The sequence below is a fragment of the Gallus gallus genome, chromosome 1, assembly GCF_016699485.2.
Source record: "Gallus gallus isolate bGalGal1 chromosome 1, bGalGal1.mat.broiler.GRCg7b, whole genome shotgun sequence".
Classification (NCBI taxonomy): Eukaryota; Metazoa; Chordata; class Aves; order Galliformes; family Phasianidae; genus Gallus; species Gallus gallus.
This window is the reverse complement of record NC_052532.1, coordinates 22,689,695-22,715,355: the sequence shown is the minus strand read 5'-3', so window position 1 is coordinate 22,715,355 and position 25,661 is coordinate 22,689,695. Positions and strand designations below refer to the sequence as shown.

The window sequence follows — 25,661 nt, the reverse complement described above, 5'->3', positions numbered from 1 at the left end:
TGTTTTCTGTTATTGTTGTTTCGTTTTGAAGACAAGTTTTATTTAGCAACTCCAGCAAGTTATCTGCTGCCTGATTTGCTATTCCTCAATGATATCAAGCACAGCTGACAAGCCTTTCCTCTTAGAAACCAATTAACAAAATCCTAATATTCAGATTAAATTATCTCTATTACTTCATTAAAAATCAGGAGTAAGAATGGGAGTTGCACTGCTACAGACCATATCATGAAAGACTGCAGCTGCATCCCATAATCTCATTTAGTTTCAAGATGGCTGCTGTAAAGAAGAGGAAGATAAAGGATACATGAATTTTGAATGAACGTAAGTGCTCCCTATTTTCATCAGGAGGTCTTTAAAAATACCACTTCCACAGAAGAGCAGACCAGTGAAATAAGAGGAGGCAGGGAGAAGTCCCAGTCCAAAACAAACCCTGGAATGTAGATCCCACAGTTGACAGAGTCACAGCAATACATCAGTGGGACATCACGTGGGTACAACACTCTGTACTCGTGAATCCTATGAGGTTGAGAACATCACTGTCCCACTGAGGTGGTTGGTATTGAAAAGAAAGCACAATCTTACAAGAAAAAAAATCTCATCCTGCTATATATTCTTATGCTTTATAGTCATGAACTTTTAAATATCATAATAGTCCATATTCTTACTTATTTTAACACCTATTTTAATACAGTGGCTGCCATGCCACGATATGCTTCTCCAGACTGACATTTGGACATTTGATAAAAAAAAGGAATCTGTCTTCATCTCCCTCCCCAGGGGACAGAGACGACAAAGCTATTTAGCCATTTTTGTAGAGGATTTTTTTTCTTCTTTAAATGCCTTATTATTGCAGAGTGGTAACGTTCTTTCTCAAAGTCTACTACTTAAAAAGTCTATGGAACAATCTCAGAAATATTTATTTCAAAGCATTGCATAATATCATTATTAGCATTTTATTTCATATCATGACTCATGGATATTCATTCTGAAAAGCTATAAAATAAAAGCACTTGGAAGCATGCAGTGAGAGACCAGGGCAATAATGAAAACAAGAATGGAAATCAATAAAGAGAGAAAGAACTAGACCAATGGGAACTGGACCATATCACAGACCATAATTCACTGGTGACTAACTTAGACTGAATGCTAACGACTGAGAGCTGGCAGGAACACATTTGATCAAAACCTATCTGACAGCGCAGAGCTCAAAAGGCAAATCAGGCAGGTCTCTCTGAAGCTACGGTAATTAGAGCTTAGCGGTGTGACCATTTTTTGTTCCCTTCTTCAGAAAAAAAGAAAAGGAAAAAAAAAATAGCCTTGAAGCTATTACTCTCTGCAAATGCTTAGTTACAACTCCACAGTACATTCATAGAGCACATACTTGTGCAAAATCCTGCTGAAATGAAAAAAGCTCCCCTGGGGGCTGGAAGGTGGTTCCTTTTCCCTGAAGGCCGGGGCCTGTGAAGGGCACTGCAGGTGCATGAATGGGAAGAGGTTAAGCAGTTCGAGGACAGCACACACATTAAATAAGATGAAGGCTGACAAGATAACATCAGATGTTTGAAAGAAACAATGCAAAGAAGCTGACTGAAAGCCTCTCAGCCTTCCCTGCTGACAACACCTGCACACAGAGACAGCACAACAAGAATGAGCCAGCAGGAGAACTACTTGTGCAGAGCAAAGGGACATAAAACCCAGGTCCAGGGGAGAACAGAGACACTTTCCTACACAGACCACAACAAAGCAGTCCAGAATGGACATTCAGGAGCAGGAAGTACAAAGGCCCACCAGTCTGGGCAAGAGCTTGGTGGAAAGCCCCCCACATCCCCTCATAGCTCTCCATGTTCTCCCAGATGATGGTGAGTGCTACCAGGGAGTCCAGGGAAGGAGACTGGCACTTCACCTCAGCACCACAACAAAACAGGGACACAACGGGGCAGCAAGGACAAAACCCACACTGGCAGGTTTATAGGTCCTGTTAACACACTCTGGTAACCTCTAGTAACAAAAAAAAAGCAACTACTGTCTCTCTCAGGTTATGGGTGAGTGGAAGTGTCAGTCCCTCCAGTACGCTTAAACACCAGCAGGGGAGGGGAAAACACAGCTTCCTCCTTCTAAAATCTTGGGACCCTTTTCTAATCCAGTGAAAACCAATGGTAGAACACAGTTTATGCTTAGAATCTATTATCTGTCTTTAGTTCCTGTATCACTGAAGTTCACCCAGAAGAAGAAACCCTACCTTACCTTGAGACAAATTCACCCCAAAGGTCAGGAGACAACTGAACCACAGCTTTCTGCTTAAGAGCAGAGCCGCGAGCTTTAAGAAGTGCAGTGTTACCAGATGCCTTTCAAAACTGCTACTGAGCTAACGTAAGTGAGGCACACAGCCAAACCCCCACTGTCTGAAGGCTTTAAAAAACTAGGAGTGGAAAGCCTGTATTTTTTTTCTCCCTCCCCAAAACATTGAATATCTAGAGGCTGTTTTTTAGTTTTGTTTCAAATGTGTACTCGCTTTAAAGGGATTTTTTTGTAACAGTAGCAGTTCAGTTTTGGAAAAAAAAAAAAAAAAAGAAAAAAGGAAATTGAATTAACTTTGTCATATACAATTATCAAGAATCTTCCCCTCTTGGATCACCAGGAAGGGCTGTGCCACCCTCACTAGATCCTCAACAGAAGCCTTTCTCATTTAAGTTGTAAGTAAATTCCTATATTTTATCTTGAAAAAGCAGTGCAAGATGACTCAGTACACACTGTGCTAGTAATTCATGTATCTAACCAAAAGCAACAGAACAGGATTCCTGATCTCCATCTCTCCCACTGTCACAGGAAAAAAATGGCACAGCGATTAGAAACATGGCAGAGGAATGGAGCTGGTGCTTACACAGCTGTAGCATAGAGAACTGGGGGGAGTGCTCCTTGTCTGGAAATGCAATTTCCTTTCCAAGCTTCAGATAAAATCAACTTTCAATATTTCTGTTATTGGCAAACTGAGGGTAGAGGACCAATACTTTGTGCAAAGCATGAAGGCCAGCTAAGGGTATAATAGCGAAGGGCTGAAGTATACAGAAATCAGAGTAGGCAGACCTTACCCCTCCAGCTCCTGGTCCTGCACTTTCACAAAGACTACCAAATTAAGATGAGAAGTTTCTTCTGCCCCTTCTAAAGCATTTCTTGCCTCTGGCACAGACAACACAGTCTCAAAACAAAAGGTGAGCATGCTGTTTGGTAAAATCCCGTATAGTTAAGGAGTCTGAGATAAGGTTTGCCTGACTTTGTGCAAGCAAACCTCACAGGAATGGGAACCAGAGTTTCCAAGTAATTCACCTGGCCCCCAGAACAGTAGTGAGTACCAGTCCCAAGAAGCACAGAAATAGTGACTGACCGCCACATTAATTCATGGCATGTTCTTTGTACCAACTTTTCCACAAATTATTATTCCTTAGAAGTGCTGAGTAGGAGTAAGGCAGACAGGCCTTCCTGGAACTTTCCAACATCAGGAGATGCTGAATTATTATTACATATACCTGAATTACTACAAGCAGCATAAAAGATGACACAGAAGTCACATGCTGTTTTACTCTATTCAGCCACAAAGTTGTGGTGCCAAAGGAAGTTAAGAAGGAAGCATCTTTTGTCAAGCAAAAAAAACAGTGTTAGTGGGCGTGAATACAAAGACACTGACTCAAATACACTGGAGAATTAATTCAAAAAGCTGTGGCATAATTGCCTCATTCCAAATGCTGTCTGCTAAGAGCATGCAAGCCATATGCAAGAGTACAATGAGAACGCACAAGCGTGTGCTGCACACCCTGACCGCTCAGCCTCCCACAGCCAGCAAATTGCTTGACCCACCAGATGTCTGCCACACTCTGCTCTGCATCTGCCGAACAGGGCCATGGCAGAGCGCCAGAGCTGCCTTCTCAGAAGCTGATTCCACAACCTAGAGCTCAGAAGGAACTTCTGATAGCAGCTTGGCTAAAAACAAATTAAAACAAAGGCCCACAGCAATGCTCTGACAGAACGCATACAGATTGTTACCGCTGAATAGTCTTTGTTCTTTATCATTGCTGCACGTAATTATTTTGAGAGCTTGCTGATATGCATGGCTATTGAATATGAATTCCCTTCTCAGCAGTATGTATTTTGTCAGAAAGATCTCTTTAGCCTGGAAATTGAGAAGTGAGAGTTTATTCTCCACACCAAGGAGCTGAGAAGAGTTCCTCAGTTCAGTCATCCGGACTGAAGCATTGGGAAATCTGAATGAGGTGGTTTGGAGTTTCTTCAGGTACAGAGCCTGAGAATTGTCCGGAATCTCCTGAAGAAACCGTGCTTCCAAAGGAGGGCAGCAGGTCTCTATGTTCAGAGTGCAGCCTACTCAGTAAAGGGAAACAGAGACGATGTTTCCACATCTGACCTGGATTCAGAAAGTCTAGTCCCACAGATTCACAAATTTGCTATAATCACTGAACAGGTTGCCCAGAGAAGCTGTGGATGCCCCATCCCTGGAGAAATTCAAGGACAGGTTGGATAGGGCTCTGGGCAGCCTGAACTGGGGGGTGGCAACCCTATCCATGACAGGGGAGTTGGAACAGGGTGATCTTTAAGATCCTTTCAAAAACCTATGCCATTCTACGATTCTATGACTTAAAAGTTAATAAATATCAAGTAATTTGTTTGCTTTTTACACTTGTTTTCTGGCTTGAAGAATGCCATAAACCTTATCTAGACAACAATGAAGCAGCTAAGATTCTGCCATATGGGTAAAAAAAAAAAATTATAATCAATAAAAATGTTAGGGTAAGTGTTAAAGGAGAAACAGCAGGCCTCAGGAAGGGTAGCCGCAGAGTTCTTGAGGACTGCACCATAAACACAGTATTTCCATACTTGTTGTGACAGAGAGAACAGGAACATCATATTTAAGTCTTCTGATTTGATATCTGATATTGAAATTCAAGGCTGGCATGCACTAGCAAGCACAGCAGATAAGAACACTGTGCTGAAAAACACAGCCAGCGTGGGAGCTGTGCTGCCAGGATGGGGATGGAATTCAGAGTCACACATACACAAGGACTCAGCAGAACTTCTGCTAGGTTTTCACTTTCTCCAGTCATTCTGAGCTGAGAGTTTGGATGTGCTGGCACATTACGCCTCATGCTAACATGAAAGGCAATGTGAAAAGGAGGGTCTATTAACCTCAGCTGCAGAACACACAGAAAAAGGCCATCAGAAAAGGATGAGAAAGAGATGCTACTGCACCAGAGGTGGCTCATAGCTTAGATTGCCCATGTAACAAACACCATCCTCTACTTAATCCCTCAGAAGGGCATAGTTGATAGATCAACACATGGGTATAAAACAAACTAAGTATATATTCATTCTGGAAAGAGAAGTCTCATAACTAGGAGATAAACAACAAACAGTGGGGGATTCCTACTAACTGAAATTATACCTGCTTACAAGTGACAACCTGGTTGCTTTTGGAAACAAGACTGTCTCAACACAGCAGGTCCCTCCACTTGGTATCAAACTAAGAACTTGTTCATGTGCTGAAGACATTCAGCAGTAACTCTATGGCAAGCTTTCCATCACACAGCAAAACTCAGCCACAATATAAGCCAGGGTGCTCAGTAAGCACACCTGGGGCACAGTACTGTTGTTAACATACCTTACTGCATGCTTTGTTACAAGTAAAGGATTTATTTCAGTGGGTATCACTCAAGGCATCATTAAGGTAGTAGAGTTGTCAGGCATTAGTGGTGTTATTCCCTGGTAACTATTCCATGATTCAGAAAGCATCTTCTGAACTGGGAGGTGGATAAAATACCTATTTTAACGCAGGATATCCAATTCATGTCACCTTTCAGAAAAGGCTCATGTTATGGTTCAGTGGGTTATGTGCACACAATTTGCAAACACACATGTAATAGGTTCAGCAGCTACCGCATCAGAACCTGTGCCCCTAACTCAGTCAGCACCAACGTAACTGCATGTTTGACTCCTCTTAGCAAACCTCCTGCATCTCCTCTTTAATTTGTGTTATATATATATGTTATATATGTATATAACATATATTTATAATGCTATATATATTATATATATGTATTTAATAATGTCTTTAATTGCATCTCCTCTTTAAAAATGTGTTAGTCTAGCCCATTCTGGTCTTTCTTACTTGTCTGTACTGATGGCATGTATTTGTTTACTTGGTATATAAAAGAAAAAGCCCAATAAATTACTACAATTGTTAATTTTTTTGTTAGGCTTAAAAATAGCAAGCAACTCATAAACACATTTTGGTAGTGCCTTAGGTTCTACTCTTTATTTAAACATGAATGGCTGTAATAAATATATATTCCAACATCTGCCTTAAACACATATGTGCATATGCACATGCCAAACACAGATGGGTTCACTTCATTGACACAATGATCTGGTCTCTCACTCTGAATCCTTCATCCTTTCTGAAAGAGAAATTTTGATCCTCCTGATGTTAACACGCAATTCTTTCTATTTTCCAGTCTCCCCAGCATCACAGATAGAAATGGATTTGCATTGCTGACCATCTGTATTGCTCCGAGTTTCAGCATCTTACACCTCATTACAGAATCTCTCAATCTACCTAACACTCCTGCTATTATAATCAGTACGCATTACCCACCCCGTTTATCTTATTAGCACTGTCAGTGCAATTCTGATCACTGATAAGGAGAAGCTGCTCCACTGTAACCACATCACCACTAAACTTTTTTCCTCCAAAAAGCAGCCTGTGACAGCTCTGCTACTTGCTCATTGAAGTCAACACAGGAAAAACATGAGAGGTATCTGCGCAGATTGGCAGTAGGATGGCTTTGCTGGTTTTTATTATTACTATTAATAAAAAAATAGGATAGTTGTTTTCCTGTTGGAACTACTTTTTTTTTTTTTCACTGTAGAAAAAAAGAAATAGAAATTGAATCTAGTTACAAAAAATTATCTTTCACACTGGGAGACACATGCCATGTTTTGACCCACAGCAAGCTCCTGCAGCCAAGGTACAAATCTGTCCTCAAATACAGCAATAAATATGATATTTAAGTCTTATGTTTGCAAGACCTACAGAGTAGAAACAAAAGAGTAGAAATTCAGTGTACTGTATTCGACAGGACACACTCTGAGCTAGCCCCAAGGAATCCGATCAATCCTGAAAGCTCAATATTAATAAAAAAATAAAACCTTCACTGTTAGCAAAAGCCATAAGAACATCTCTGCTTCCCTATCATGAGGTTTAGGAGTTTCATTCTGTACGAGACAGCTGCCAGACTAAGCCAAGGCAGAAGTACGCATCTGGTGGTGGCGGTAGGGGGAGGTGCCTAGAAAAATTAATAGCAATTAGCAGATTTTACAACAATAAATGGAAGAAGATATTTCTGAAAAGACAGCAACATTAAATGACTTTTATTTGGTATAAGGTGTAATTGCTGTAAAACAGATTAAGCTGTAATGTGCCACGGAGCACTAATTCCCCTCTCCTCACGTCACTGTGGATATACACAAGCTCACCATTCACCTCCTTCCAGTATCTGAATGTACCCAGAGTTATAACACAACCTTACAGGACCAAAGGGATTCTGTTCAGAAGCCCAGAAGCATTTTGCTACTTACAAGAAGGGGACAGGACAGAGGATGCAGGCATTTCATCTTGTGGCCTGGCACCTCAGCCTCAGACCCTGGCAGGTGCTTGGAAGTGGCACAGGAAATCACACACCGGGTTCTGTGCAGTTCCCAAGCTATTATAGTTTTGTTTTGTATTACTCCTAATCTGAATTTCTATAAACATGTCAAAGCAATTGAAGAACGGGGCTATTTACAACATTTCAGTATATAAATTAAAGTGCATTCAATTAGGCAGAAATGCCCAAACGGGTGCCTGAATGAAACTTAACCCCTGATTAACTCCTTTAAATAACTGCTTAAAATTTGTAAAAACTCATTAATTTGGCTAGATTTTTTCTCCCCGAGAAAGAAGTCTTCAATTTTTTTTACACAATATTTACACAGTTTTCAGATTGCTATTTTTTCAAGTTAGAAAAGAGAACCTACAGCCCATTTGGTGGCCCATTCACTTGAAAGCAAACAGTTGCCACACATACGCATGCTAACAATCAAAACAGAGATAATTCTATCCAAAAGGTCCTCTCCAAGCACTAAAACCTTGCTCAGCTGTGACAGCAGCAGACTACTGCAAAGGCAACTATTAAAAAGAAGTACAGTATGTCAGCACATTTCATAAATAAGTTCTATTGAAATTACACATTAAATTAAAAAATAATAATTAAAAAAAAAAAAACAGAACAAAGAGTATTGGATATTAAAATAGAAGAGCTCCTAAATCTGTCATTCTGCCCCCATTAATCCCCACCTCAGCACTAAAAAGTATAAGCACGGCAACCTCCTGCAAATCACTCCAGGTCTATCTGGTGGATTAGATTCAGTGGATGGCTCACAGTGTCGCAACATTTTCCAAGGGCACTTTATTTGCTGTCTGAAGATATTCTTGAAAATCATTTCCCAGTCATTAATTATGCATTCCATTTCTTATAATCAGCTCTTTTAATTAGTATCCCAGGCAGCTTTGCTGAGAATCCCACACTTCTAGTAATTAGGAGAGCTTATTGCCCCTAATTAACTTCAGGCACAACGAGACTGTATTACTTTGTTACTTCAGCAGTTTTTACGTTTGTATTGCATATTCTGTCCTGCTTTACTGGCTCAGAAAGGAGACTGTGGTGTTACTCCTTTAGGTTCCAGCTGTCTCTCCTGCCTTTGTACTAGTTGCTGCATTTCTCAGTCTTTCTGACTCTCCAAAGTCAGCTCCACGCTAGTGAGTGGTGTGACACGAGAAGAGCACATCTGCAGAGCAATGGCTGATGCAGGGAACCTAACTTCACCCTAAATCCATTTCAGGTGTCTTCGCCTCAGACCATCACAAGTCTGGTTTGAAGGACTGAATGTGCTCCAGAATGCAACTGCTGTTTAGCTTCGCCCACAGTCACATCTGCGTGCTCTAAATCCAGCTCTGTGGTGGGGACAAAGAGTGAGACTTTAACGCACGCTGCTGACCTGGGCTGAAATGTTGATGTGAGCACTGATGCCATCACCAATGAAATGCATTATCTCCAGGGATGGTTTTACTTTTTAAGAAACCCACTCACCTCACTGGGTCATTTTTCCACAGCTACTGGGCAGTCATCATGTACGCCAGCTCAAAATCAGCTAGCAAGGGTTGGCAAAATACAGAGATCAGGGTGAGACGTGGACTTTATTCTTTTAGACTATCAGAAGAACTCTGCCAGCCTGTGCAGCCTCCTTCCCTCGTGTGATGTTTCACATAATTAAGTGCACTTGTAATAGATACAGCTTATAATACAGTAAGAGGGTCAGGTAAGAAGGCTTCTGCCAGCTTACGGGTTTTATCACATCTCTGTGACCTCTTGAAACCCACTCCAGACTAAAAACTGTACTTAGCAAATTAATGTGTTCGTTATATATTAGATTTTAAATATCCAGAACACATTAAACAGCAAGTGGTTTAGTGAAAATCTGAATAGTTTGTTGCCACTTTAAATAAACAACAGTAATTCTTAGAGCTTGCTGTCTGTAGACAGAAAAAAATCATGCATTATAGCAATAGAAAGATTGGCAGAATGATTCTGTGATTCTATGAACTCTGAGGGAGACCAAAGAAATACCACAGATAATACCAAGTTCTGTTCCAGGGTACCGCTGCCCTTCCTTGTGCTTTAGAAAGAAGTCATAACAACAAATGCTACTATCAAAATTCCCCACATCTTACGCAGGTAAGAATGGCATTCTTAATTTATTTCATTTGCAGCAACACAAACAATATATCTATACATCCATATCTCACTAGAACTCAGTTTCTAGATTACTTTTCTCAAATGGCTTTAAAAAAAAGAAGTTCCAAGGGGTAGAACATAGGTTTTATATATACAAAACATGGTTAGTCATTTTCAAATATTTATAGTTATGGGAAAAGGCCATTTAGGTACCATTAAGGAATGGCACCTAAAAACTAGGATGGAAAAGACAGACAACTTGTAAAATGGACCTTAAAAATCTCAAGCGATGCTATTAAAGCCATTCCATTTGGGAGCCAAATTGTGCTGAGAAAGAAAACAAACGCATAAATGAAATTACCGTGTGGTACACATTCTAATATTTATGCTAAAATGCTTATAATTATTTCATCAACCATGTACTAGTACGCATTGAACCTACATTTATAACCATACATGTGGTTACTGAAACGCTATTGCATTTTGTGCTAAGTCATCAAAAGATGAGCCAGAGTGCCCACTCAGGCAAACATATTCCTGCTCTGCTCAGCAGATGTGAGCTGAGGATTACAAGATCCAGATGATAATTTCTGATGGAGTTTGAAATTTCAGTCTCCAAATGGTATCACTATTTGTTGCTCTTCAGCTCCTACTGGTAAGGGACTGAAAAGTCCTCTGCCTTTATTGACAATGCAGGAAGGAAGGGAGAGTCTGAAGGGAACAGAGTGCTGCAATGATTTAATATCAGATCTGTACCAAATAACTACTCCTTTGTTTTTATTTCTTTTCCTTGCTTATGTTCCATCCATAAGTGGATCAAAATAAACTGGTCAACATAAATATTTTAGCACTAATGCATGTATTAAGCAGTTGGAATAGCAGAACGTTCTTGGAGCACTTCTGTAGGAGAAACAGCTGCCCATACCCTGCTACAAGTCCTCAGAATACATAATTCAGGAATAAATAAAGGAACATATGAGCAATAGGCAGAAACTAGGGCTGCTCCTGAGCAAAAGCCAGCAAAATAAATATGCGGCACAGGCTGCTTGGAGGTTGATTCTTTTTATTTATTTAATTTTGTGGGAAAAAAAAACAACCAACAAAAAACAAAGGAAACAGAACTGGAAGAAGATTCTTCTTCAATCACCTTCTCTTTTCCTAATATTTTTTTCTTCAGGTCATGGATTTTACAACGTGCTTGCTGAAGGTCCGTTCATTCTTCACAATGCTGTTAATTAACCCTTTTCTTCTTCCTGACAGGAAGAACACTCAAGAACATTCTTAAACTTACTCATACAGTAACCATGCCTGAAGAGAGGTATATATTTTATGTCCTCAACACAAAATAAGAACCAGAAACAAATTCTTTTATAAAGAACCATCAACTTCTAAAGAACCTTAAAGAAAAAAAATAAGTAAGTAAAAAGCCTTCAGTGCTTAGGGCTGTGAAAATAACCTTCAAAACACAAACCCAGGCTGATGCAGCCTGGTACCCACATACAAACGCTCTGCCTCTCCTGCTGCTCAGTTTCCCCCACACAGCAACAAACTGAAAACTGACTTTTCACAGCTGCTATTCCAAAACCTGTGGGAATCAACTGCAGCTCGCAAGAGCTAGGCTGCTTTCGGTGCAGTGCCAGCACTTCCAGGCAGAAGCAGGCTTTGGAGGTAGTCACCAGGCAAAGGGAATGAGAGTTCAGCAGATGCTGAACAGCTGAAAAGCAAGACATTTGAGCATCAGTGCTGAGTGTGCCACAGCCACCAGTGGGCAGCAGGAGGAGTAAGCTGGAAAGAAATGCAGTAGGCATCTTTGCGATGACTGTATGCCAAAAAACTGTATGAAAACGAGATGTATAGATTAAAAAGTTAAAGAAATTTGAGAGGTTGGCACCCAGTTCAGATAGAGCAATATATTAACTGGGGCTCGGTACAGCTAAATATAGAAGTAAAGTCAAGGCACAAAGACCAGCACCCTGACCCAAGCCCCTCGACTGGGAGAGAAGAGCCACACACCTTCGCTGAGGGAAGCGCATCCTGCCTTGCCCCACAGCTGCCTCCTGGGTGGATAAACAGGGAGCAAGTGCTGTCCCTGAGCTGTTAGCTTCCCAATTCCAGCCAGCACACAAATAAAAGAGAAGCAGCAGGAAACAGAGACGTGTTGAGCTAGCAAAGCAATAGAAATCTACACATAAAAAAGAAACAAAATAGGAAAGTATAACACGTACACAGAGATACATTTAAAATGCAAAAGAATATTTACAGAAAACAACTTCAGGATGGCATTCACCAATATTAAGAAGAAATGGTGCAAAGCCAGACAGGAAAAAAAGCCTAATTAGTAAGCAAATGGTGATGTGGCTGGTGAGTTGTGCCCCAGAGCATCAAATGTACCAGAAATGGTACAAATGGAGGAAGGAGAAGGGGAATGGCAAAGCTGCTTTTATAAGAAATACTTCATTCAGCAAATAGTCTACTGGCAAGCAACAAGTATTTTCTGTGCTGGCAGTATTCTACAGTTGAAGACAAGTATGTGGTAATTATATTGTGACATAATGCCCTTATCCAGATGCAGGGAAAAGAATATGGTTTGGAGAGTAAAAATAATATTTTTACCAGCTTTATTCCCCTACAGCAGCAATGAGTATGTTTCTCAGATGGCATCAGAGAAAACTGTAAGGACAAGAACAGCAGATCTGTTGTTTCTGCTTCTCTGTCATCAATAACCAACAGTTCAGATGCACAAAATATAAGAATAACAACTCAATAACCGCCAGGCAGCCGGACCAGCTAGTTCCCTTGTATCATTCCTGCAGAGATGGCAGCAGTCAATGGATTCCTCCAACTCATCCTGCCAGCTTCCGTGTAGAAAAACTAATAAGTAGTCTTCCTCAAGCAGTTTAAGTGGGTATTTCTCACTAGAGTTAACACACTTGTTAAGCCATGTGAGTGACAGAAAGAACTCAGCAACCTGAGATCACTCGTTCAGAAAAGAAAAACTAAAAGTCGTCCCTTAAATGATCAAGAAAAGTAACATTTCTAAGAAAACTACAGCTAAAATTGGCAGGGGAAACAAGAAAAGTAAGCAAAAGAAGAGACTGATTAATTTTTCAGCATTGTAAAATGAGGTCTGTATCCTGTCCCTATATACTCATTCATTATGCAGCCATTTACCAAAGACTTGTTTTCCCAGCACACTGCCCAGCTTTTGGCCACGCCACACTCATCAGTGCTGAGCTGTTTGGGCACCAGAACAGGTTAGGATTAAATCACATCTCAGAGGCTTTGTCACTTCTGAAGTAGTGCTGGTAACCAGAAGGCCACTTCACTCACCACCCTTCCGTGTTCCTCCAGCTGCAGATGACCCAACCATCCACAGCACACAACCTTCCTATTGCAGACAAGAATTTCATTTTCCCCAAAGAGCAAGTTCTCACTGGGGTAAAAAGAACTGGTTGCTTATAATCTTAATCAAGTCTTAGTAGGTATAGAGTTGTGTAGGCCAGCATCTTAATGGGCTTTGACAGGACTTACCCAAACACACTAATGTGATTGAAAACAAAATACTCGCTGCTTAATAAATTGTGACAAGGTATTATCAAAGTATTTATGAAGGGGGGAAGGTAAGTAAACTGGTTTTTAAATGACTACACATTTCTTCTAGAAAAAACCTTGAGATTTGTAAAAGAAATGTTGAAAAGATGAATGGAAGACATCTTCCTGGAAAGCTCACGAGCAGAATTTTGACTAGATAGCCAAGTTTTGTTGTTATGTTCATCCTCTAAAGCATATCTAGAATTTCCAGTCAAAATGGCTTTGGATGTACTCTCCTTGCTACCTTACCACTGGGAAGGTAAAAGAAAAAGAAAAAAAAAAAGCTTCTTATGATGGAGGCTCAGAACCCATGAGACAATTTTGCCTTCCCAAAACACGCTCAGCAAGTAGCAACACATCACCAGCTCAAACCCAAGAACAAGAGAGGCCTGTGACAGGAGAAATAAAAGCACTGAGAATAGAATTGTCCAAGAATTAAGTTTGCTCCTGTAACCAGCAATTTCCCACTCTAAAGTGTACTGGCACAGCCTCACCTTGAATACTGTGCAGTTTTTGGTAACAAAGTACAAAAAAAGACATAAAAGTGTTAGAAAATATCCAAAGGAGGACTACAAAGATAGCCTAGAGGTCAAGACATACAATGAGCAGCTGAGGCCCCTAGGTTTGCTCAGCCCAGAGCAGAGGAGCAGAGGGGAGGCCTCATGGTAACTGCAGTTCCTCACAGAGCAGAGGGGCAGCACTGATCTCTGCTCTCTGTGACAGGAACAGGGCCCGAGGGAACGGCATGGAGATGTATCAGGGGAGGGTCGAGGTAGGAGGTAGGAAAAGGTTTTTCACCAGAGGGTGGTCAGGCACTGGAACAGGCTGCCCAGGGCAGTGAATGCAATGCCAAACTGCTCGAGTTCGAGAAGAATTTGGGCAACACTCCCAGTCATATAGTCTGATTCTTGTGTGGAGCCTGGAGCAGGACTTGATGATCCTTATGGGTCTCTTCCAACTTAAATGATTCCGTGATTTTCCTGATAATGTTATTTAGTGAATACATATCAAGAACCACTTCTTTAGAGGTTAAGCCCAAGAAGCAGGAAAGAAGAAACTCAAAGTCCAGATGAAAGTAATCGGTTAAATATTACTACTCCTACCTGAGAGTATTAACCAGAAGTTGACTGTTTTGAACACTGAAAAAGGTTGCCCAGAGAGGTAATGGATGCCTCATCCTTGGAAACATTCAATGTGAGGCTGGATGGGGCCCTGAGCAACCTGATGAAGCTGTAGATGTCCCTGTCCATTGCAGAGGAGTTGGACTAGATCCTTTCAGGGTCCCTTCCAACTCAAACGATTCTACAACTCTATGACATAGTCACAGGTGAGAAGGTGAAGAGAAGAGAAGAAATGGAGCAAAAGCAGCTCAACATGTATTCAGGAAGTGAACGTCATTGAGTTATGATTTCTAAACAGCCAGCTCAATCACTTCCACTGCTTATCACCTATGAAAGCAAGACTTGAATGATCAGCTTTGATGTACTAAGCCTTTCATGCATTAGGAAATCTCATTTAGAGTAGGAGCCTTATTACCCTCCCACTCTTGGATTTCTATGGTGTGACTGCTTGATTACTGGAGCATATTTTAAGACCCTGAGGAAGAAGTACACTGGAAGAATACTTTTTTGTTGTTATTAGTTAACTGTAGCAGTCCATTACCACTTCCTTCTCTGTAACTTGCAGAACTTGTCCTTAACCCCTAAATAAAACGGAGTACATACCGTATCCCTCCAAAAGTAATGCCTCCTCTTTATTTCTGTGGAAACTACAATGACTCTGTGCTGTGTTCACATACACAGTTTTATCTTGATTGAAGATAGCTGCAGAGAGAACACACTTCACTGTGTTTGTTTAAATCCCATTGAGTTTCTGAAAAAACTGCAGGCTGCTGACTGCTTTGAGATCCATTCAGCTGGGGTGGAAAAGGAGAAGGAATGGCATTACTTAACTATAGCTTCTCTTCTGCTGGACTAAAGAGGAAGAAGACTGAAGAGGTAGAGAAGAAAGATGCTGAAGTATATTCCAGAAGACTCATTTGAAAGAAGTAGAAACTAGAAAGATGTGGCAAAGCCTATTTAAAGCAAAGATAGGCAAGCCTTACTTGCTGAAAACATGACATGTAACGCATCGATGCACTAATATTTCTCTAAAAACTTTGACAATGCATGGCCAAATGCCCATAAATATCTACTGAAGAAATGTTATTAGGAGCATGATTAATACCTTGCTGAATTAACTCCATCTTTGCCAAGGTCTGCTATGCCACCTTGAGAAACCACATCAAGATTCTTTTTTTACCATGATCCACCAAATCTGTTCACAGCCAACACAAGACAGCAGGTAGAAGTAGGTCACTGACTAACTCTGAACAGTTAAAAAAGAATATTCCCATCACACGTGTTATAGATCACAGAAGGAATGCAGCCAGGTATCAAAGTATGTGTTTCAGCTATGTTTGGGCTCAGTTGCATTGGATTTGGCATTAAAAACAAGCTGGTAGAGTTGATGGACTCTGGTAAATTGTCATAGATCTCTTAAAGTTTTTTTGTTTTGTTTTGTTTTTTTTTAATTAAGCTTATATATGACAATAGAGCTGAGCTAATTTTACTTACTGTGAAGAAAGAAGGATGAGAAAGGACAACGGACGAGTAAAAAACTGCCTGCATTTAGAACTCTTTACATTGATTAGTATAACTCAGCCCATTAACTATGATGGAAAACTATGGTTTTGAGATACTGTGTGGTAGATTTTAATCTGATATAGAAGCAAGAACATCAGAAGCCAAACATATTGTAAACCATTTCCTTGTTGATATTACAATGCAAGTGAGGATATTTGGTACGTGAATCCCATCTCATTCCCTTACTGGATAATATGTTCCACACTGAAAAAAGAAGCAAACGGCATTCTGCAATATTTGCTCAGCAATATGCCAAATGAACTGGCAGAAAGAACAAATTACTTCTGCTCTCAAGCAGGGTGGATACTATTCTTAGGTTATCAGAGAGACTGCTGGTACAAAAGCAGAAGAGTGCCCAGCCAGAGACAGGCAAGGCTGGGAGCGGGGGAATGGCAGGATCCACCCGGACCCCTTAGCCCCTGCTAGCTAACAGGACACATGGCACTGAATGGCTGGTGGGGAATGACGCAGGATGGGAACTTCTGCACTCTCATAGAGAATGGCCACCACATCACAGGCAGCAGGAGTGAAGCAGAGGGGCAAAAGATGAAGGGAGTCCTAATCTGTGCAGCATCTTGACACTGTGAAGATTCACTGGGGAAAAAAAAACACAGCACCTGTACCCTATGGAATATGACTCCAGCTAGCACATGTCCTGAAGTGTCTTACCACAGAGCACGGCTTGTCTGAGAGGCTGACACAGAACCCCAGTGCTGCACAAACGGCAGCACAAAGGAGGGCTGCTTCATGGGACTCACAGCCACCTGCAGCTGGGATTGGGCGTCCTGAACTCCTGAACACCAGGGCTGGTTCTGCCACCTTGTTATCAGTGATTCACTGGATGCTGCATCAAACTGTCAAATAAGGGGAGACATGCTTGTGTATATTTCATTACTTCCAGAGAGAACTGCAACTGCTAGAGAGAATTTCTTTATGTCTTATTTAAGAACATTGCTTTGTGGCCAAAGACAAAGCATCCTGGTCCTGCAGGGAAATCCCCACATACAATAAAACCAAAAGTCAGAATTCACTTAAAAGCAGAAATTAGCAAGAGTACCATTTAATTTAGGTATCAAGTCAATAAATCTGTTATCTGCTCATACGCTACAGCCACAAGCATCACGTTTCTGTATTGGCTGCACATCAGTAATCTCCTCTTATGAATCTTATTAACAAGAATAATTAATACTGAAGTTATTTTTAAAATGCAGTTCCTATATATAGTGACTGAGCTCAGTGAGAACTCAGTGTTCAGCATTTCCTGCTGCTGATGGCCACAGGTGGTGACTTGGGGGCTGATGGAGAAAGAATTCATCAGGAGGAGAGTGATGGGCACTAATGCGAGCCACAGCCAGGCTGTGGGGCTGCATCTTCAATGGCTCACAAGGCTCTGCTGGACAAAGACACAGCCGAGCTGCAGTGGAGCTGGTGACCACCTAGGTTGGGGCAGGAGGTGACCTGCAGACATCCCTTCAAACTGTTATGGCTCTTTTGGGGTGGGGAATCCCACTGGGGTGGGCAGAATCCCAATTTTATGGGATTTTCTTTGGCTTTCTGCTTATGAAAAGTCCTTAAGTAGCTTTTGCAGTTTAAATACCTGCAGCTTAATAAAATCAAAATGTTCTTCCAGCAATAATCTTATTATTACCACCATATTAACTTGTCAAAGGATTCACTAAGCACAAATCACCTACAGCAGGCATGATAACTGCCATCCCCAAACATTTCCTATTGCTTTTCACAAGCATTAGGGGCATGAAAGTACTAAGGCTATAAGAGGCTAAGGGGAACTGAGTTCTGACGGTGACCAGCGGATATCCTTCTGCACCGTGACAAAGGTATTTTACTGCTGTTTTGTTTGTTACAGAACTGAGCAGAAAGTAAAAGAAACGCAAAGATTTTAGATCAAACGTTTCAAGGACTGAGTGCTTAAAGTGGTTCCCTGGAAACAGAATGCTCTGTTTCAAAACTTTAAATATTCTGCCTATTCAGTAGCTCAGTAATTGAAAGAGAATAGGCACCATTACAGCACAGACGCCTGCCCCATCGCTGCTCGTTCTCACGGCTCTGATGGAGGAGAGACAGCACATTTGGTGAACCCTCGCTAGAAGGCCGCTCTTATCACAAGCGGAACGTTCAGCGGCTCTCCGTGTACAGACCGTACTTGAGGATTCAGGAAACGCAACAGTTTCCCGCTCACCTCCGTACCGCGGCCGCGCTGACAGCGGAGAGGGTCAGGGGCGCTCGGGCTGCGGCGTGAGGGGGGAGTTGCGGGCTCTGTGCCCGCGCCGTGCCCTGACAGCGGCACCGCTGCAGCCGCACAGCGGCCCGGGGCGCCCCGACCCCCGCGGGGACTTCCGCGCCGCTCCGCAAACTTCCCGGAGTTTCCCGCCGCGCTCACCCCGCTCCGGGCCGGGGCTCCCCGCACTGCCGCCCGCCGCCACCTGTTGCGGGCCGGAGTGCGGCGCTGGGCGGAGCGGAGCGGGGCGGGCGGGCGGCGGGGCCGGGCTCACCTTCTGCTGCCGGCGGGCCATGTCCGTGGGCTGCTTGGCGTTGAAGGGGTGCGCGATGCACCTGGCGATGAAGACGTAGAGCTGCAGCCGGAGCCGCTTCTCCCGCTCCTCCCGTTGCAGCCGCTCCTGCTCCTCCCGGCCCTCGCTCAGCACCGAGGGGCTGGGGCTCGCCGCCCGCCCCGCGCCGCCCTCTCTGCCCCGCGGGTCCCGCGGCGGCGGCGGCAGAGAGCGCGGCGAGGACCCCCCGCCCGCCGCCAGCAGCGCGTCCCGCCGCTCCTCATCCAGCAGCTCATCGGACTCCTCCTCGCTGGAGGACGGGTCCAACATCGCGCTCGGCGGCCGAGGGACAGAAAGGCACGCACCTTGCAGGACACGTCGAGTTTACACACGGACCGCTTCCTACCGGGAGCCGAGGGGCGGGACGGGGAGGCGGGGTCTGGGAAGGGGGTCGAGCCTGGGTTGCCGTGGGAATTGTTCCGAGCCGCTCCCGGCGGAGGCGGGGACGGGGACGGGGATGGGCTGCAGTGACGGCCGGCGCTGGTCGGCCCGGCACGGATCGGCGCGCTGTGTCGTGCGGTGTGAGAAAATCACAGGTGTCTCAAGTGCCTTCAGTGAAACAACAAAGGAAGGCACTGAAAGCGGGGCTTGCTAACAGTGAGCTGAAGCCGAGGTGCGTGTCGCTCCTGTAGGACGCAGTTCACGTCCCTCAGAAATTCTTGCTTCGGACTCAGCTGGGTTTCTCTCTTCGCAGTCGTGGCTGTGAGAAATGTCGGAAAGCCGACCAGCAGCACTGTGTCAGCTAACATCATAAAGGTTTCACCGTGGGAAAGCTGAGTTTCTGGAGTCTGATCGTGGCACCTGGCACAGGCTGTGGGATTTTACACTGACCCACAGCTCCTTCCCGTGTTCCCTGTGCTACCCACGCATGGCAGAGTCGGTACCAGGAGGTGGGGAGCAGTGAGTGAGGAAGGACGGCAGGGCAAAGGTGAGGGACTGCTGGCTCACCGAAAGGTACATGGAATCATAGGATCATAGAATCTTTATGGTTAGAAAAGACCACTAAGATCATCTAGTCCAGCCTTTGACCCATTACCATCACACCTATCTCTCATCTAACACACTTCTTGAAAACGTTCAGGGACGGCGACTGCACCACCTCCCTGGGCAGCCTGCTCCATTGTATCACCACTCTTTCTGAGAAGAAATTTTTCCTAATATCCAACCTGAAGATGATGGTGACCGAGGCACACAGCTCTTGGCCTCTGCTGATTGGCAGGGGCAAGTTTTAAAAGGACTATTCAGAAACTCAGTTCTCACTGTGTGCAGATGGCTTTCCATCTCTGGGCCAGGCTGAGAAATGTGAGAGGCTCTCAGTCCTTATCGATATCCATGCATTACCTCTCCAGATTTGGGACAGGCTCTTTAAATCAGGCAGCTATCCCCTGGGAAAATTACCTTTCAGATGAAACTACTCCTTCTGTGGGCAGCTATCAGCTAGATGTCAGTATTATGCATCAGGAGCCTGGGTTCTACCAGAGGAATGCAGTGTAGTGCTGGAGGAGAGCCCTGCTGACAGACACACAACTGTCATGGAAGTCTGGGTGCTAAGGAAGCAGTCATATAAAATAGCTCAGTTTTGTCATATGTCTTTGGTTTGTGTCATTGATATAAACTAATAATAGTACCAAAAGGCAAAAAGGTATTCAGGGAAAAGTATGAAAACTGATCTATTGACCATCTCTGATCACATTCTTTAGAGCAGGAATTGCTAAGGGCAGATTTTGTGGATACCATCACCAGCTCGTCCCTGTGTTCCCAGTGTATGGCTGAAAACAGCACCAGTCATGTAGCAGGTAAGGAGCTGTTTCATAAAAATATGGAAAAAATATGAAACTGGTTACTCTAAACTTTTTTTTTTTGCACTAAGACAAGTACAATTTGCTCTCAGATTTACAGATGCCTTTCACAATAATTTCAGTCACTCTAATGGCAAATGAAAATGAAGTAACACCATGAAACACTGGAGATATGCAAAGCACTGATTGGAGTATGAACTCCCTGAAACTTCAGAACTGCCAGGTCATTAATAGTTTTACATTTAATGGCCCAGCCCATGTCTTAATCATCAGTCACTGCTGCATGAAGGCCAGAATAGTCACATTATCACACATAAGATTCCACGTCTCTTCTTTATACAACAGATAATGTTTGCTGTACTCGCTGCCCGTGCCTTTTTGGAGGGAAGATCTCTCTTGTTTTACTTCATGTTTCAAAAGAGAAGCACAGAGCTGCTGAGGTTAGCAGGGATCTCCTAGTCCAACACCCCAGGGCAGGGTGTCCAGGCCCACGACCTGTCAGGTTCAAAATATCTGCAAGGATGGAGACTCCACAGCCTCTCTGGGCAACCCGTACCAGTGTCAGACCAATTGCACAATAAGAAAGCTTTTTCTTGTATTTAAATGGAATTAATTCCCTGTGTTTCATGCCGTGCCCGTTGATCATTGTCAATCATCTCCTGGGTACCACTGTCTCTATGTTCATTAGTCATGTTCATCAGGTATCTATGCATGTGGATAAGATCCCCCTGAGCTGTTTCTTCTCCAGGCTGAACAGTCCCAGCTCTTTCAGTCTCTTCCATGCTCCAAACTGTGAGCCACCTCTCTGCCCTTTCTACAGAATGATCTGAGGAGGCCAGGACTGGACCCAGCACTACAGATGTCACATCACCTGCACTGAAGGGTGGGGAAGGATCACACCCTGGCTTGCTGGTGCCACTCATCCTAACACAGCCCATGAGGCTGTTGGCCTTCCCTGCTGCTTCCCAGCAGCTCACTGTTGGCTGATGTTCATCTTGGTGTCCACCAGGACCTGAACTGTTTCTGCAAAGCTGCTCTCCAGCCAGTCCCAGCCTGCACTGGTGCATGGGATCTTTCATTCCCAGGTGCAGAACTTTGCACTTCCCTTTGTTGAACTTCGTGAGATTCCTGTTTCCCTGTTTCTCCTCTGAGCAGCCACACAGCCATCTGGTGTATCCCTCCAAGCTTGTGTTGTCTGCACACTCCCGGAGTCTGCGCTCTGTCCCAGCATCCAGGTCACTAAGGCAGATGTTAAACAGTGTTGGTCACAGTATTGGTCCTTGGGTACACTGCTAGTGATGGGCCTCCAAGTGGTCTCTGTGCCTTGATCACAACACTCCAGGCCTAACAGTTCAGCCAGCTTTCATTCCACTTCAGCGTTTATTTTTCATTAGTTTCCTGTGATAGTTCAGCCTGGTTCTGTGACAACGGGTTGAAGGGACTCATAGATCCACACCCCCAAAAGGGGGAGGAGGAGGAAGGGAAAAGGCAGGGAGAGAGATGGGCCTAGAAAAGGAAAACAGCAGCAACATGCTAAGGGAGAATCTTAGTTTACCGAATATAGTAGCGGAATGTGAGATAATACAATAATACAATATGATTGGAATTGCAGCTAATAAATCAGAGGAAATGAGGGAATTTCCAAAACAAAAGTCCTTATTCTAATGCTGTAGGCAAAACAGCTGGGGAGCAAAGAGGGAAGTCTCGGAAGTCTCGTGACTTCCAGTCCATTTTATCTTTCCCTCTGAATGGAAAACGGAAACGGAAAAATGAAGTCTTCTGGGAGTTGTGGTTCATTCTTCTCTTCTGAGATCAAGAGGCCGGAAACATGAGAATTCATGGAACTGCAGCATTAACTCCTTAACTCCCAGTGCACTGCATGGATACTATGATGTGAAATACCAAAGAAAAACCATAAATCCATGACACTTGCCTACAAGGATCTTACGGGATACAGTGTGAAAAGCTTGCCTGAAGTCAAGATGAATGACAGCCACTGCTCTCCCCTCATCCACCATGCCATTCACAGAAGGCTCTTGGGCTGGTCAGGCATCATTTCTCTTCCATAATTCCATGTTGGATAATCCCAGTCACTTTCTTGCTTTGAATGTATTTGGAAAGGGTTTCCAGGACCGTTTGCTCAAACATTCTCCCAGTGATCAAGGTGAGTCTGGCCAGCCTACAGTTCATTTTTCTTGCCTTTAGAGAATTCAGGGGAGCTATTTGCTTTTTTCCACCACTTAAAGCACATGAATTTAAAATATCTTCCCAGAACTGCATGCAAACACCTCTAGCAAGGCAGCAAAAGTCTTGTACTTTGTTTTCAGACCTCGTCTTCTCTCACTTCTTGCCTCATTTTGGGAAAAAGATAAAAACAAGAACAATTTTAATTTTGTTTTCTATCAGATCAGGTTCAAAATAGAATGTTCTAAACTTGGAATTGACAGCACTGATAAAAAGAATTGACAATATCTATCAGCATATCTAGCAGCTTAGAACAAACTCTTACTTTCTGCTCTTTTTAGCAGAACTCTTTATTTGGTATTGTATGTTTCCATTCTTAATGTACTCTTAGATGGCATTGCTTGAGAAGTTTTAGTGCTGATATCTTGTTAGTTCTTGGTGCTTTTTTAAATGTAATAAATTTAAAAGCAGATTATCTTCTTTTTGAGCATTTCTGTGCAGCATGAAAGCCACCCATCCTGAACCCGTTTTGTCTCCCTTACTGCTGGTGATACCATCAAACCTTTGTGGTATCTGTCTTGTAGGAATTAGTCAGAAACTGTCCCATAATTCCCCTTAGTGTTCAAATGCTGCTCATCCAATTAAGTACACAAATGTCAATGTAAAATGCTTATATTCAAATACCTTTATACTTAAAGAATCCAGCCACAACAATGAAGTCATTCGTTGCTTCTTGTTAAGATGATCTAACTAAGCCCATGTTGTGTTTTCTCTTTCCTAACCTCTTCTCTAACCTCAACACAAGTTTATTTCCAGCTGCATTCATTCAAGTACAATTTTTCTGCACAGATCTTATATTTAGGCTAATTTAATACATAAAACATAGTTATTTTAACAGAAAGTTGTTGAAAACTGGACTATTCTGTTTTTTATAACAGTGAAATGAAGTTTGTTTTTCTTTCAATAAAGCTTTATATTTAGGATATAAAAGAAGTGGTAAAAATAGTTATTGGTGAATAACTCAGCTTTGAACTAATCCAAGATTTTTATTTCAAGATGAAGATAAAAATTTTAGCTACGTTTGCAATTTCTTCCTTTGGGAAAATATATGACTAAAAGTAATGTTTATAAGAACTTATTTGTACTTGTTAAGATTTGCTATTATAGAATCAATGCCTTGAAATTCACTTACAAACTGAATTTTGATTGTAAAATTGATTGTCATTTTGAGGCCTAGTGGTCCATAGTAATGAGTTTTAGCTTCATGCGGTGCATTTTCTGTTCAGATACTTTTTGTCCTATTCTTTAGTGGGGCTTTAGATTACCAAGTTATGTGATTAAGCAAGGTTCTCACCTCATATTGTCTGTAAAACAATAAGGCCAGCCAAGACTGGGATGTTACCTGGGTACTTAATTGTATGGTGGGTATGTGCTATATCAGACAGTACCAAGAGGTGTGTATAACCCTTCATGTTACCCACATTTATTTGTATACCAGGAACTCATGGAGAAAAACTTGAAAACACGGATGAAGACTGCCACAAAAGGTCAAAATATTAATGCAATATAGAATAAATAAACATATTTGTATTATATTTTTTTTAACCATATGATGGCAAAGCTAAACATACTTCATTTTTATGGCCTGACTTCCAGTTTCTGAAGGGCACTGACTGCAGACACTGTTGTCCATTGATATGTATGAGCTTTTGCTCAGGCAAGAAGGTGTGATGAAGATGCCACGGAGGCGTATGGAGTAAGTAATGTGGATTTACAATCCACCTGGTAGCATATAAATTTGAAAGTGCAATAGAGCTTGCATTCTGCTTTGCAATAAGCAGTGTCCAAGAGACCTTCATAATGATAAATTTATCAGCATTCATGTGCTACCAGCATGCAGCACTAAGCTCTACCATTTGTGCGTAGCTGATGTACTTCTCAATTCTGCCTTCCCATGCAGCAGATTGTTTTATTCCTTTGCGAAGAGTTTGCAGGAGCCACCTAAAATTTCTGCAGGCTTAATTTCTGCAAGTTTAATTTCTGGAATATAAAGCTCATTTCATTTCAGGAATGCACTTCTCCCAGAAGTGTATCAGATGGTACCTCTCTGATAATTTCAAATGTTATGTGCAGAGTCAAGTACATGAATGGGGAGTTGTAGAAAGAAATCACTAAGTAACATTCTGGCATTGGCCATACCTCAGTGGGTTTGGCAGGAAGTAGTAACGAAGCTGAAATAAACAGACCTCTTCAGCTTGCCTTGACAAAAAACAAATAGAGAGAGCTTTCCCTGAAGACCAGGCTTGCCATCTATTTACATATATAAATTTAAATAAATGTATATAAAATTCCTTAGGGCAGTTCCTAAGGACGGCTGACTAGGGTAAATGATGCCAATAAGTTATTCATATAAAGAAAAAACGAAGCTGGATTAAAGCATTTCCATGTATTATTTCCAGTCTTGAAGCTCAAGTTTAGCACCCGCATATGCAGGTAAATACACATAAATACACTAATCATATGTCCCAGTCTGACATTTGGGAGGCACTGCATTACTCACAAGCTGTGCTGTATCAAGGTAATGAGCAGGTTATTGCTAAGGGGCCATATTAAAATGTATGTCACATTGTCACTTAGTACTAAAAGCTATCCTAAAAAACAGAGACTTCTGAATTAATTTGTTTCAGGGTAGCCTTGTGTCTGAAATGCTGTGTAGTTCTCCACACCTTAAGTTCAGGTAATTAAGGTAATTTGATTTTTCAGTGTGCAGTTGAAAAGTGACATTAATATCTTCTTTAAAATTCTAAAGAGTTACTCAAATCCACTTTTTCTTAAAGGAATGTTTCTACCCACAAGAAACCTCTCCATTCTGCAAACTGTCTTCACTAGCTAAGAATGTAAAGACCATGTACATCACAGGGTTGATCGTCTGGTTGGTGTAATAATGCCAATGCAAATCTTAGAATGTCTTGGTACAGATTAATGAGTTTCTAAATT

General features: G+C 42.4%; 1 protein-coding gene across 26 annotated transcripts in view; it reads right to left on the bottom strand.

The window, feature by feature from the left end:
* The window catches only part of CADPS2 (calcium dependent secretion activator 2), a 301,879-nt gene extending 282,832 nt beyond the window's left edge, over positions 1-19,047 (bottom strand). For 25 of the 26 annotated variants that reach the window (XM_040649118.2, XM_040649128.2, XM_040649125.2 and 22 more), the window contains exon 1: positions 18,625-19,047. In XM_040649118.2, coding sequence (XP_040505052.1) covers positions 18,625-18,951 — 327 coding nt within the window. In that variant the 5' untranslated portion in view covers positions 18,952-19,047. The remainder of the gene's footprint in view (positions 1-18,624) is intronic. The other variant, XM_040649216.2, reaches the window with a different exon arrangement.
* Between the last annotated feature and the right edge of the window lie 6,614 nt (positions 19,048-25,661).